The sequence below is a fragment of the Macrobrachium rosenbergii genome, chromosome 52, assembly GCF_040412425.1.
Source record: "Macrobrachium rosenbergii isolate ZJJX-2024 chromosome 52, ASM4041242v1, whole genome shotgun sequence".
Taxonomy (NCBI): domain Eukaryota; kingdom Metazoa; phylum Arthropoda; class Malacostraca; order Decapoda; family Palaemonidae; genus Macrobrachium; species Macrobrachium rosenbergii.
The window spans coordinates 33,230,099-33,244,360 of NC_089792.1; the positions used below are offsets into that span (position 1 = coordinate 33,230,099).

At 34.9% G+C, this 14,262-nt stretch overlaps 1 protein-coding gene across 1 annotated transcript in view; it reads left to right on the plus strand.

The window, feature by feature from the left end:
• The window catches only part of LOC136833956 (uncharacterized), a 63,160-nt gene that overhangs the window by 10,263 nt on the left and 38,635 nt on the right, over window positions 1-14,262 (plus strand). Inside the window, exon 4 of the mRNA XM_067096235.1 lies at window positions 6,979-7,219. Coding sequence (XP_066952336.1) covers window positions 6,979-7,219 — 241 coding nt within the window. The remainder of the gene's footprint in view (window positions 1-6,978; window positions 7,220-14,262) is intronic.

Consider the following 14,262-nt stretch of genomic DNA (forward strand, 5'->3'; position numbering starts at 1 on the left):
AGACACTCTTAAAAATATGTTAATTTAACCAATTTATGCATGCTTTTTCTAATAATTTATTTATTTTTTTATTTTGTAAAATTATAATTACAGCTCACACAGTATCATAACAGATAAGAACTAAAATCAGTAACAGATTCTGAGTATATTTGTTGTAAAATATTTATGGGATTTACTGAGATGGGGAGATGCAGTAACTTTTTGTGAGGTATACATGTTTTTTCTAATATTTCTTTGCACTTTTCTTTGCAAAATTACTATTATAGCTGACATACTGTCATAAAAGATAAGAACTAAAACCAATAGCAATCCCTAGGTATATTTATGAGCAAATAGGAGAAGCAGTACATTCCCCTCTGAAACCTCAAGGCATACTGATCAATGTCTTAACTAATGTGTTAGAACACAAGGTTTATTTAGAGGATGAGACTAAGCCTATTTTTGTCCCTACGCATAGGATTCCCTTTAAGATTAGGGAACAGGTAGAGCAGGAGGTCAATAAGTGGGAAGATGAAGGTATAATTAGGCTCAGTTCCTCACCCTTTAATTTTCCATTGTTAGCAGTGCCTAAGAAGGATGGCTCAGTACGTGTGTGTGTGTGGATTTTTGTAAGTTGAATGATAAGTCAATCCTGGACCACTATCCTGTGGCATGTTTGCCGATTTGTTTGTAGAAATCGGGGGTAAAAATATCTATTCTTCAATTGATCTGATGCAGGGGTTTTTACAGGTTCCTCTTAGTGAGGAGAGTTGCAAGTATACTGCTTTTTGTTTGCCGAAGGGATATTATGAGTTTACGTGGATGCCGTTTGTTTTGTCGGATAGCCCTATGACTTTTACGAGATTAGTAAATACAGTTTTGCATGGATTATTAGGAAAGTCTATTTATGTCTGTATGGACAACATCTTGATTGCCACTGATTCTGTAGAGGAACATTTAGAGGTCCTTAGGGAAGTTCTTTGGAGACTTAGTTAGCGGGTTTGAAAATTAAATTAGCCAACTGTGATTTCTTAAAAAATTGATGACTCTGACAACATTGTCCTATGTCCCCTTTATCTAAACTGAGGAATCCTTTTGCTTCATTCAAAGCCTCTACCCCATCTGTAATTTTCTTGGTGTCTAGGTAATTCGACACACCCTCGATAAAAATTTTGAGAGGTACCGGAAGAACCCCATCAACCAACCCTGGAAATGGCTGAACCCCAGAGACGACTGATGTAAGCTTGTGAAAGATAGTTACTTTATCCCTGTCTGACGGCACCCTCCGCCATGTTGTCGGGATTGATAAGACTCCAAGTCTCAACAACACAACCCGGTCTCCACTTCATACACTAACAGAAATACCAAAAGAAAATCTTTGTGAAGACAAATTGGAAGTTCTCAGAGAGAGAGAGAGAGAAAAAAAAGGCAAAAAAAAAAAGAAGACTAAGATATGTTTTCCCAGTAGCTGAAGAATATTTACTCCCAATAACCCAACAACCGTCAAGCAGTTATCAACACAATAACGCAAGTTCCCCAAAAATAATCAAAATAGAAAAAACAAAGTATTCCATAATACCACATTAGTTCCTAATCGCTAATGCGAACTGCCGATCACGAAGAAAAAACACAAGTCATGCCCCATAACCAACTACCCCAGTCTACCCCCACATACATTGAAAACACTAGAGAATGGGAAAGAAATGGGATACTCTGCCCCCTAACTTTGCACAGCAACTCTGGGCCACATGCAATGTAATCAGAAAAAAACACTCGCTCCCCCTTGAACCGGCTTATTCCCCCTACGACACTAAACAATAAATCAACATAAAAAAACACTGCTGTAAAAATATCCCCCTTTGTCTTCAAAACCCTCTGTGATGCAAAAATACCCGGAAACAATTCCCCAACCTGAAAAAAAAAACACTGATGCTCTTGCAACACACAAACCCACTCACACCAGCATAGCCCATAAGCTACTGACCACGAATCACCTGGCTATCCTGGCTGAATGAAAAAAACACCTAAGTCATCAAAGTATTACCAGCTGAACATCTCAGAGATTATTGGAACGCCCTGTTCCGAATGAACACTCTAACCAGAACTTGACCTCCAGCAACATAGCCAGCGCATCACCCAGGGCATGATGCCCCCTTGTCTCCATGAGAAGCTAGACTGATCCCAGGCCTTCGTCAGCACTGACTCACTGAATACATAGGCACTGTTTCCATTTACCTTTGCCCAGAATATCTCCAAAGAAAACTGCTTAGCTAAAAAAACTAAATATATTCATCCTAAATGTTTTTCATATATATACATATATACAGGCAGTCCCCCAGTTTATTTAAGGAGGTTCCGTTTTTACGCTATACTTGTCCCTAAACTGAAAAAATCGTCGAAAATTATGAAAAATCCTAAGAAAACCTTACTTTTAATTCTTTGGGTGTATTGAAAACGATACTGCACTTTTATTGAGTTTATCAAAAACCTCCAAATTTTGATTATTCTGCCATTTTGGAGCCATATTTCTTCCGTCGGATCGGCGTACGATGTGTTGTAACCTTGGGACATGCGTTGTAAACCGGGAAATAATTTCTGATGAATATATTTGAAAAGCTTTTTGTAACCTCAGAACGTTGTAAGTCGGATCCATCGTGAAACCAAACTGCCTTATATATATATATATATATATATATATATATATATATATATATATATATATATATATATATATATATAATGGCAATCTGGCGTCGATAAGCCCAAAAATCGCCAAAAAAAGTGCCGAAAATCACCGATTTTCAGTTATCGGCGATTTTCATTTATCATCACACCCTCAGAACGGAACGTCCGCCAATAACCGGGGACTGCCTGTATATATATACATACTGTAGTACTGTATATACAGTATGATGCCAGTGTATATTATCAGATAGGTCAACCAATCAATCAATATGCTAGCGATAGGAATGGTGGGGTGCTTGTTTTACTGACTGGGAATCCAAAGGCATCTAGCACATGTGCAGTGCTGCTGACCAATAGAGAGTATTCTTAAATTCTGAACCGAAGTGTATGAAATCTATTGATCATGAACTTAGGCTAATTGTAAGTACATGTAGTGAGTTTGTTGAATAACAATTACTATGAGATTCAGAGGCGTCACCGCAATAATTTTTTATTTGACTCCTTATCAAAGAATCGGATGAAGGTGAAAGTTGGCATATGAATATTTCACAACCATACATTTTATTTTCTAACATCATCTTGTACCTATGACTTATAGTTTTAGCTGATCATAGAAGAACACACCACTTTCTGTAGTCAGAGACATTAAAAAGTCATTCATGGCTTAGAAGACAGTAATGACGTTTACCTGTGACGTTACAAATGGCTCCACCCTCTAAGCTACGTCATAATTCAGGATAATACTGAATTATCTCATGAAGTTTAAGAATTGAATTACTGACGATGAAAATACATTTCTCAAGTAGTTGCAAAGATGCTAAATGATCACCAATGATCAAATAAATAAACCTGAAGGCCAAAATTATACATTCTGCTACTATTACTACCACTATTGCTGTATTTCCACGGCAGCATAGATGCCCCCGCCCACATCAGAATCTTTCAGCTATTCATAAAGACTTTGCAAATGTTTCTTTATTGTGTAATGGGTCCTGGCCTCCCAGAATTCGGGTTTTCATTTGAGAAATGTATAAAGTAATTTTCCTCCAAGTTAAATATGCAGTATTGCAAATGAGGGAACAAACTCATGCATTCAGGGAAGGAGTCCTGTCAAAGAAGCAGTGACTGAAATGTCGTAAGTTTTGGTAAGTTTTCAGCAGTTCTCATCCAGGCAAATAAATGAAAGTTCATACCGTTATAGCCTTGGACATCACATATTCGATTTATTATCTATATGTAACTATGTTTTACTTTATTGTAATAAAAATCATCATTTCTATTGGCGATGGAGCTGAGCATTATTACCCTTATGAAACAGTACTATATGGCACAAACCTGAGAAAGAACGTGTTGAAGAGCGAATGTTTTGTTTTATTTTTTGGTATTTAGAGTTTCGTTATTCATTTCGTTTTTCATTTTAAATTTTCTTTTAGCCTTTTATCTTATTTCATTTTACTTATCCTTAATTCATGGGTGACAGGGCATGACAATGGGTAGACATGCCAGTTCCAGTCACCCTCAAGCATATATAATTACCGATTATCGTAGAGGAAACGTAGCTGACCTGAGGAAATCAGCGATGACTCTGAGGGGAACAAGGGTTGCCATATTCCCTTTTTTCTCTATCATTGTTACTATTGGTGTGGGTATATCTTAAAAATATTTCAAATGAAATGTATTTTACTTTTACTCTGTTTATTTGTAATTCCCCCTTTAAATGTACAAATGAAACACCAAAAACTATTCATAATCTATTTACAAATCACAATCATCATCACTATCAAGGAAAGATCATCATCATCCTCATCATCACTGACTAAATTAATGATGACTGGATCCACGTAAGTCTCCGGATGTTGTCCAATTCCCAGTACTCCTCCTCAAAATGACGTGATTGTCTAACTGCTCCTGCCCACACTTCCGGGGTAGCAGAAAGCCTTGCCTCCTCCAACCTGGCCTGCAAGTCAGACCGCGTAAATCGACGGAGCGATGAACGCACTTGCCTCTTCATATGACCCCACACCTGTTCAATGGCGTTGAGCTCTGGGTGAGCGGGTGCCAAGCGCACAACCGTGGCCCCACTCCCGGATGATGTTATCCACCACATATCTCCTTTCCGGACGATTCTTTTGGCAAACGAGCAACAGCTCAGATTTTGTGGCCAAAGGTGGGAACGATATCCTACGCTGCTCCAGCCACCTGTCGAGAAAAGTTAATTAATCATTATTAGAGTGGAAATAGACCATAGAATGCTAATTTACATACCGTTATTACTGTATCATTAAACTATGATTTGATATTGTTTCCATCAAGAATAATTTACTGACTTCACACAGTTAATAGAATATTGAATCATATGAAATTTCCAGTCAAGTCATTAACTTTAATGCGTGTGTATAATGTATTTCATGATGTCTATATATATATATATATATATATATATATATATATATATATATATATATATATATATATATATATATATATATATATATATATATATATATATATATATATATATATATTGTGATTTATTGTAATTACCTTACGAGATCCGCCTTTCTGTTTGCTGACATAGGGCATCGACTCTCCTCGGTTAGTGTGCTGTGATATGGTGCATTATCTAGCACAAGAACCGATGGCTCTGGGAGGGACAGTAGAAGCTGTGTCGTAAGCCACTGTTCGAACAATTTGGCATTCATTTCGCCATGATAATCTCCTTGATTGGACTTAGCGGGGTAGCACAGATACGAGCCTTCAATGAAGCCTTCATTGGTGCCAGCAGCTACCACCACAAATCGTTCACCTTCTCCTGGAGGGACCTGACGGCTGTAAGAGGGACTGGTGATATCCTGCGTGGTGTCTGCCCATTCCCTGCTATGGGTCATTCTAGTGGTGAACCAAGTTTCATCAACGTACACCACCTTCCTTCCGTCCTCCCTGAGGCGTCGAGATCCCGTAGAGCATTAATTCGGCGGCAAATTATGTCCAGAGACTCCTTCCTCACATACATTTTCCGTTGTGTAGTTTTATACTTGAATCCCAGAGAATGCAGGAGGCGGATTACTGAACTCGGTGATGTCCTTTCTGAGATAATGCCAGCTGTTTTAAGGTCCATTGTTAGAGAGCCAACCGTAAAATACTCCTTCTCATCAAACTTTCTGTGGATAAAGCGACGAATCGCACCAACAGTAAAGTTATCAAAAGGCGGATGGTGCTGATGAAACTGGTGTTACTGACGATGGTGAATGACATGAACTGGAGGTACGGAGGCTGACTTTGGCCCTTACTGCCCCTGCAGTCATGCCCAAAACTTGTCCAACGCGTCATAAGGCCTTAAAGGACAGAAAAGAATATATATAATTATATATATATATATATATATATATATATATATATATATATATATATATATATATATATATATATATATATATATATATATATATATATATATATATATATATATATATATATATATATATATATTAAAGCAATTATACATTGATTATGGAAAAACAACAAATCTTAAATCAGATGGTCCATTGCTGTACTGATAACTTGAATACATTACTGGTTGTATTTAGCTTTCCCAAAAATCTTCTCAGAACAATAATAATTCTATAAAGACTGAACAATCCTTTTACACCTCTCTCTCTCTCTCTCTCTCTCTCTCTCTGCTTTCTCTCTTCACTACATAATGGGTACTCAATGGAAATGTTCACAATTCAAAAAGGCATTGCAATAGTTATATTTTTTTTCGCAAAATAAAAATCAGACTGGAAATAATTACGTAATCTGAAATCGATTTCTTACCTGTTCAAGGAGTAGTAAGTACTACCACGGTTTTTCTCTCCCGTATACAAGGTTGCAAGCCAAAGGCAAATGCAGTTTTGCAACCACGGGACAATTCCAAATCTTATTAGCCATTCTTTGATCTTTTGACAGGTAAGGGTTTAAAGCTGATTTTCCCCAAGTGAATGAGTTTGTAAGGTTTATGGGCGGGACTAAATTCGTCATAGATTGTTTACTCTACCTACGTCATAAACGTTTGAGGATCCTTGCCACGTATATCCTGGATACGGCATTGGCAAACCAATTTTACTTTATAAAAATGAAAACTATCGAATTTCATTACTAGATATATTTCTAATATATTTGTATGGTTGTGAAATATTAACATGCCAACTTTCACCTTCATCTGATTCTTTGATAAGGAGTAAAATAAAAAAAAAAAACGACGCCTCTGAATCTCATAGTAGTTTATATCCCTATATAAATATGTTTCAATATTAAATTTTTTCTTTTTTTAAGGTGGTAGATATAGAGCACTGATACCATGTGCAGAAAGACTTGTAGTAAGTGTTCGTATGCAAAGCCAGGCATCCCGACTTGAGAGTCCTGCAGATAAACAACTGTTCAAGACATTAGACAGTTCGTTTGTGGTAACGAATACTATCTCAGATTACTTTCCATCAAGTCAGAAACAATGTATCGACTCAGAGCCTACATCATTGCAACTACGGTACAATGGGCGAAAAAAGATGAAAAACATGTAAGTGACATTTTATTTTTTATATTAAGTGATCTTGTGCCCAGTAGTGATATATAAACCTCAAGAATTAGTATAATAGCATTACACTGTATTGATTATCTGCATTTTGATGTCCTCTTTATGTTCATGTGTATTAGCATAATTGATTATATGCATGTTGATGGTATTTTCATGTTCTGAATCTAAACGATTTAAAATTTTTCAAACCAGTCGGTGGTGGCTGCTTAGAGGTGTTCTCATCCAGAATGTATTATGAGAGCCTAAATATTTCTGTCATTTCCTCTTAAAGAGAACACTGTGGAGAGAAATGGGTGACCAATCTGATCACTTGGTAAAGACTGGTCAAGCCGGATAAACTGAAGCTTCCTCTGCTTCTCATTTTAGACAGCTCTCTTGCTCCCCCAAGTATGAAATACAGCATCTCCTTTTTCTGCTATTTTCACAGGATGAACATCACTTACTGGCTCGCTGTCTCTCGCTCTTTCTTTCTCAATTAGGGCTGCTTAGAAGCAAGAGCTTGTGCTGGCACAAGGCCAGCTTAATTCTTTTTACAATGGAGAGACTAAGACGAGCAAAAATACCCAAATCTGGCTGTGAAAAGTATAGTAAAATCATATAAATAATAAAAGACAGTAGATAATGCAAGATTTTATAGTGATGAAAGGAGAAAGAAAAATCTGTTTATAAATGAGGATACCTCCACAGATGATGGAAGACTTGCTTCCTATAGAGAGAGAGAGAGAGAGAATATACTGTATCTATGGAATAACAATGGGTGCAGAGATTAAATTGACATAGGTTTATAAATATTTCACAAAAGAAAAACATTCTCAAGATTTTCCTGGGTAAGCAGAGAGAACATGCTGAGGAAAGGTTTCCATTATGTGGTGTTGAGTGACTTATTGTATCAACAATGCTGCCATTTATACACAGAGATGAAAGACTAACTGTAATTAAAGGACTGTCATAAATTTAGCTTGATATGAACTGTATGGCTTTTGAACAACACAAGTGAAATCCTAATCTTTTAAGCTAAATCTGTCTTTAAGATTGCTATGGATGTTAAAGAAAGAGGTAGAGAAAGGAAGATATTGAAGTCAGGTGTAGAAGGAAAGAGAACAAGGATAATCTGGGATTGTTACCAATGAAACCCACCTTAGTATTTAATCCGTCTTCATTATTGTGTTTTAGGTTTTCGGACATGTCTCTAAACAGAGCGTTTTCCTTGAGGAAAAATGACAAATATAGTTAGACTCTGACACTTACATAGTGGGTGGGAGTACCTTTCAGCGGCCACCACCAACTGGTTTGACTATAAAACGTATTCTGCAATAATATCTAGGTGAAGTATATTATAGTTTTCTGATTTAGATGTTTTTACCCATATATTTTAAATGAACTGAAGAGCACAAGATTTACACTATTCAGTATTTTAGTAGGAAATGGATTAAAGGTAGACAGTGTAACATTGAAAATTTGGCATAAATCTGTCTCTTCATAGGTATTTAAGCAACATACTTAAAGCCACGTCTGTAATGTTACTGTTTTAGCACAAATCCATTGGTTTACAAACACCTGTCTCACAGTCAGCTGCACCAAGAAAAACAAAAGGCAGGTATCTGTGTAGGTCAACACTTGTAAACTGTGTTCTTTATTTTCAATATATTTCTTGAGATTATGTGACTTGTTTTTGCTTAGATTACCTTAGGTAACCCTAAAAGATGATTATTCGAGGAGTTATATATAAATTTTGTGTACTTATTGTCATGAATTTTGATGATATGATGCCCAGTTTCATATAAGAATTTCTTTTGTGTATTGAAAAAGGTTTTACTTGTGCACTTGAACTCAGTAGAGAATTTAATTTTTTTTTACTGTGACAATTTGACAAATTGTTTTAATTTTGGTACAATATAACAAAAATTTTTTTTTATAATCGATGTACTCTGATTGAAAAATTTTTTTGTGTGACCATGCAAAGAGTTTTTGATGAATTACTAAACACTTAGATATTCACATTACGATTTAAGACCGTCGACAATTAGACGAAGTCGAATTTCAAGACTAAATTCCCACTCCGCTGTAGTGCAAGGAAACACTAACAATAATAACACAAATAACCAGAACCGAAATAGTGTTAATCATTCTAACACTACTAACAGTAATAATAATAGTAATAATACTAATATTACTCGCACTTTACAATTTTACAAAATGAATCAGGCGGCAGCAATAACAACCGCCACATGCTTCTGTGGACAGGTGGTTGATTCCAATCCTGACAAAAGTAGACTCGAATCCTATACTGTAAATCATTGGCTAGCAGATGCAGATAGTTGTATAATTTCAGGGGGAATAACAGATGAAAGAGCTAAAATAAATGAAGCCTTGTTGCTCGTCAGCTTAGAACATGGAGACGCACATAAAACTTTGAATTCCACAAGTTTTAGCAAACTTAATAACTATGTAGAATTTAAAGAAATTTGTTTATCGCTCTGGGAACCAGTAAATAAGACTGACAGTTTATACAACATAACTAGATTTCTTAACCCACAATATAAAACAGTTGCTAATTTGTATGCAAGCGTGGAGAATGCAGTAGAAAATAACCAAGACTTAATGAAGACAGGCATTACTATAGGAGACAAGACTCAGTTTGGGGATAGTGCCCGTAATCTTAGTTGAGCTACGACATGTTTTAATTTACTTGTCATTTGGAACAATATATAATGCCCTTGGAGAAGAGGAAAAGAAGGCTTTCAGAAAAATAAAACTTGATCCCAAGAAAACAAGCCTTCAAACATTGAAGACAATGAGAGAAGAAATCCAAAGGAAAGAGATAAATCTGTCCAAGGAATTTGTGGGAACAACAGAAGCACAAAATGAAAGGAAAGAAATAATAATCCTACTTTTAAAATGAATAGTAAGTTTTATGATAATTCCAAACAAGTAGGAAATAGACCAAATACCTTCCAAGGGAAATATGCCCAAAATACTAAAAGAAAATGGAATCCAGATCAAAGGGGAAGAAACAATCTAACAAAGAGTGGACTGCACAAACCTTATAGATATGGTCAAAACTCAAACACAAACACTTCAACCCAAGTGAACTATTCTGCTCAAGGGGCGAGACCAAAGACAGCCTGTGAAAACTGTGGGTATACAAATCATTTTACAAACGAGTGTAGAAAACCTAGAATCTGCACGATTTGTAAGAAAGTAGGACATTTAACAAAGAATTGCTGGTTTAAAACACAAGAAGGAAATAAAGAAATAGATGAATTAAGCAGTAATCGCTCAACATCAAATAAGTCTTTAAATCAATGACAATTTATCCCTACACAGAATACCACAAGAAAGTCCCTTCAAGAAGATAAATTAAGAGTAGAAGAATTACCAAAAAGGAGAAGTGAAGGTTCATCCGCGCTATCCATATTGCAGAGTAAAGAAGTTGTATTTTCCATAGATGAAGAAGAAATAATCAGAAAGGATTTACCTATCATCAAAGTTCCAATACAGAATAAATTATGTATTGTCCTTATGGATTCAGGTAGTAGTGTAAGCATAATTGATAAACACACATTAACAAATTACTTAGGCGTTAAAGAAATGCTAATTCAGGGTCAAAGCAAAATAATAAAAGGAGTAGCGGGTAAACAGATTAAAAGTTTAGGAAATGTGAACTTAGAAATAGACCTTTCGTCACATAAAACTGTTGAAAGTTTTATAGTTCTAGAAGACAGATTCTTTCCTGCACAGGTGTTGTTCTCATATAAATTAATGAAGAAATGTGGAATTATACTGAATTGTAGAGAAGGAAGAATTAACCTTACACAAGATAATAAAAAGAGCGTATGCTTTACGCTCGAAGAAGAAAAGTTTCACCCAAATCTGGTCAATGTCTGAGACGGCTTCAACAAGCGAGAAAGACATACATAAAATAATTTATCATCAAGAGAACAATCAAATTAAATTGGATGGTAATGGAAAGGAGGAATTTCCACAATTACAGACTAGAAATTTAAGATGTGCACATCCAGAAATTATACCCTCCAACAAAAGAAGTGACCCAGAAATAAGTAAAGGTGATCCCCAATGTTCTGAATATGACGAGGAACAAGACATATGTGATGATAAATATGCAGAGATAAATACAGAATATTATAGCAATGTAGTAATCAGTTGTGATAATGAAGGGAAATTAGTAAATGAGGTACTGTTGTTAAACAAAATAAAGTAGATATTAATGATATAATAGCAGTAACTGAAGAAACTAGTATAGATGCTGAACATTGTTACTTTGCAGAGATAAAAGATGAAGAAGTATGTTGTGTAAGCACTGCTGATGATAATAAAGTACAATCTATACTAAACAGACAGGTAATTTTGCATCCAAAGTGTTTAACAAAAATACATCCAAGGGGAAAAGAAGAGATAGAAGTTAAAAGACGTTCTTTTACTAAATGAAGAGTTACCAGAATTTGTCAGGGTGGATAATTCTTTAGTCCACATGGAGGGTGATACTTGTGAAGTTTATGTCCAGAACTACTCAGGTAGCAAACTAACACTATATGCATTGTCTTTTTGCAAAGGAATACCTATTAACAATCCATTACTAACATTAGGAGAAGAAGCATTTTTCTCTGTAACTACGAACAAGAGAGAGAGAGAGAGAACAGTTGTCTTTACTTAAGAGAGTGAATTTTTGTATGAATTATTACGGACAGAGAGAGAGAGAGAGAGAGAGAGAGAGAGAGAGAGAGAGAGAGAGAATTACATAAGAAACCTTTGACCCACTAATCAACAACACTCTCCTTTCTTGTCATGTTAAATCGACGTCTGACAGCTTTGCCTTTGAGCTTCAAACAGAAGATGAGGGAAAGATATTTGTTTGTTTGAAATACTTATCACATACAAATTTTGTAATTACAGTTATATTATTATTATTATTATATTATTTGAAAATTAGTACTTATTATTATGTAAAAAATTTATTTATACAAAACAAACATATATGTGTACCCTAAAAATTCTCTCATCTCAGTAAAAGAGAGAGAGAGAGAAATTATTACTTTTATTTTTTAATGTTATTTAATTTACACATAAAAGCTTGAAAACTTATAAATTACATAAAAAATTAAATATAAACACTTTTGCACGGTTTCTCAGCAAATGTTTGCATGTCTGTGAAAAACAAGTGTGTGACAGTTAGTTAGGTTCCAATGAAAAGTTCGCGTGTGTGTGTGAATTTGTGCAACTCGAATCGCGCAAGTTTGGGGTATTACTGTGTAGCATGTATGTGTACATAATTTTATTTTAGTAGAGTTAAATTTACCAATAAATTTTGTTATACCATAGTTAAGTACTTACAGTAACCAGATTTAGTTTTGAACTATATTTGACATGTCTCCTTAATTATGGCTATGGTATTGTATATATTTTAAGAATACTGTGCTGGTAGTATTTTATGTATGAAGGCACTTCTCTTTCACTGTAGATGCTTTATTATGTGTATATGACAGGGTGCAGCGTGAAAACTGTAGCATAGTTAGGTACAACATCTAAATAAGGTTTGTATTCAATATATTCTTGTTTTAAATGGTATAGTATTTTAATTAGATTTGTATAACAATAATACTTTCTTTTTTCAGATGATTAAAAGGTGTTTGGTCCATGACCATAAAAACAGGCACTGTGATGGAATAGAAAAAGAATGATTGATATCAGTGCACCGTTTTGCTAATTTTTGGGTCCATAATTGTCCTTGAGTTTGCTGTTAATTTTTTGCGTCCATAATTGTCCTGGGTTTTACTGTTTATATCACTTTATCCCATTTTTATTGTATGATGATAATCTGCTGTAAAGATCGGGGTAGTGAAATTAAGCTCATCAAAGGCTTTAAGTCACTACCAGTTCCTAAGTTCTGGTTTTCATGTACAGTATTCATAGTAGTACTGTTTTTCTTGTCCTATGCATGTAAGTTTTATATTTGTTTAGAAAATTAATTGTACTGTTTTTCCCCTTATTTTGGTTTCATCTCTCTTATTTATTTTATAATCTTAGAATTCTTCATAGAATTTGTTTTAAATTTTTGTATTTCACATACATTTAGACAGTCGTTATTCTAACATATTTTAATTAGAAATGTGTGTTCCTTAAGAAAGTGTTTTAAGTAGCCAACTGTTCACATTCCCATAAATTAGCCTATTAGTCAACTACCTTATGGAATAAAGAAAATCTACAGAATAGGATGAATTTTTTTATACAGCCACAGATTTACAGCGTGATGTTCATATCTTCAGTTCTGCTGAAATGGAATTGGTTCCTGTGTTTTAAAAGATGTGAAATAGAAGAAAGACTATGAAATAGAATTCAGTATGAAAGACCACCTAGTATCTATAAGCCAAACTGTAAGATCCTTGCTACGTATATGCCTAATCTTTAACGTGCATCTTCTTTTATAGAAAGCAAAAGTAAAAATGTCTTAAACATAATGGAAAAGTTATTTATTAGGACATGTGGGTTCTGACATGTTAACCCTCATGTTATTGTACGGCAACAGATGTATCGGTAATTGACCATGGAAGTTATACACTGTATATATTGATCTGTAACCTGCCTGGATTGCAGCTACCACTCCCTTGAATCAGCGAGGAAATAATTATTCTGACTTTAATATTACTATGCATAAAAATCTTTGATTCATTAGAGGACTCAGAACATATATTGAAAGTGGTTAACCACTATTATAAAATGCCATTCTCTTATAGCAACTGAAAGTCCTGTAAGGAAGGAAATGACTCACAAGAGAAAGAGATGTTTTCAGAATTAATAATTCATAGCCATTTCCCAATAGTGGCAACTAATACATTGATCCTTTTAATCTCAATTTTACCATCCATTCAATAATAGAATTTCCCCCTTCCTGTATGTATAGAATACAAAAAAAAACAAGCATTCCTATTCCTCAGAGGGGATAGCACTGCTGCTTCTACATCTTTTGTATTGCTGAATATCACAACCCTACTGCAACTGCATGCAAT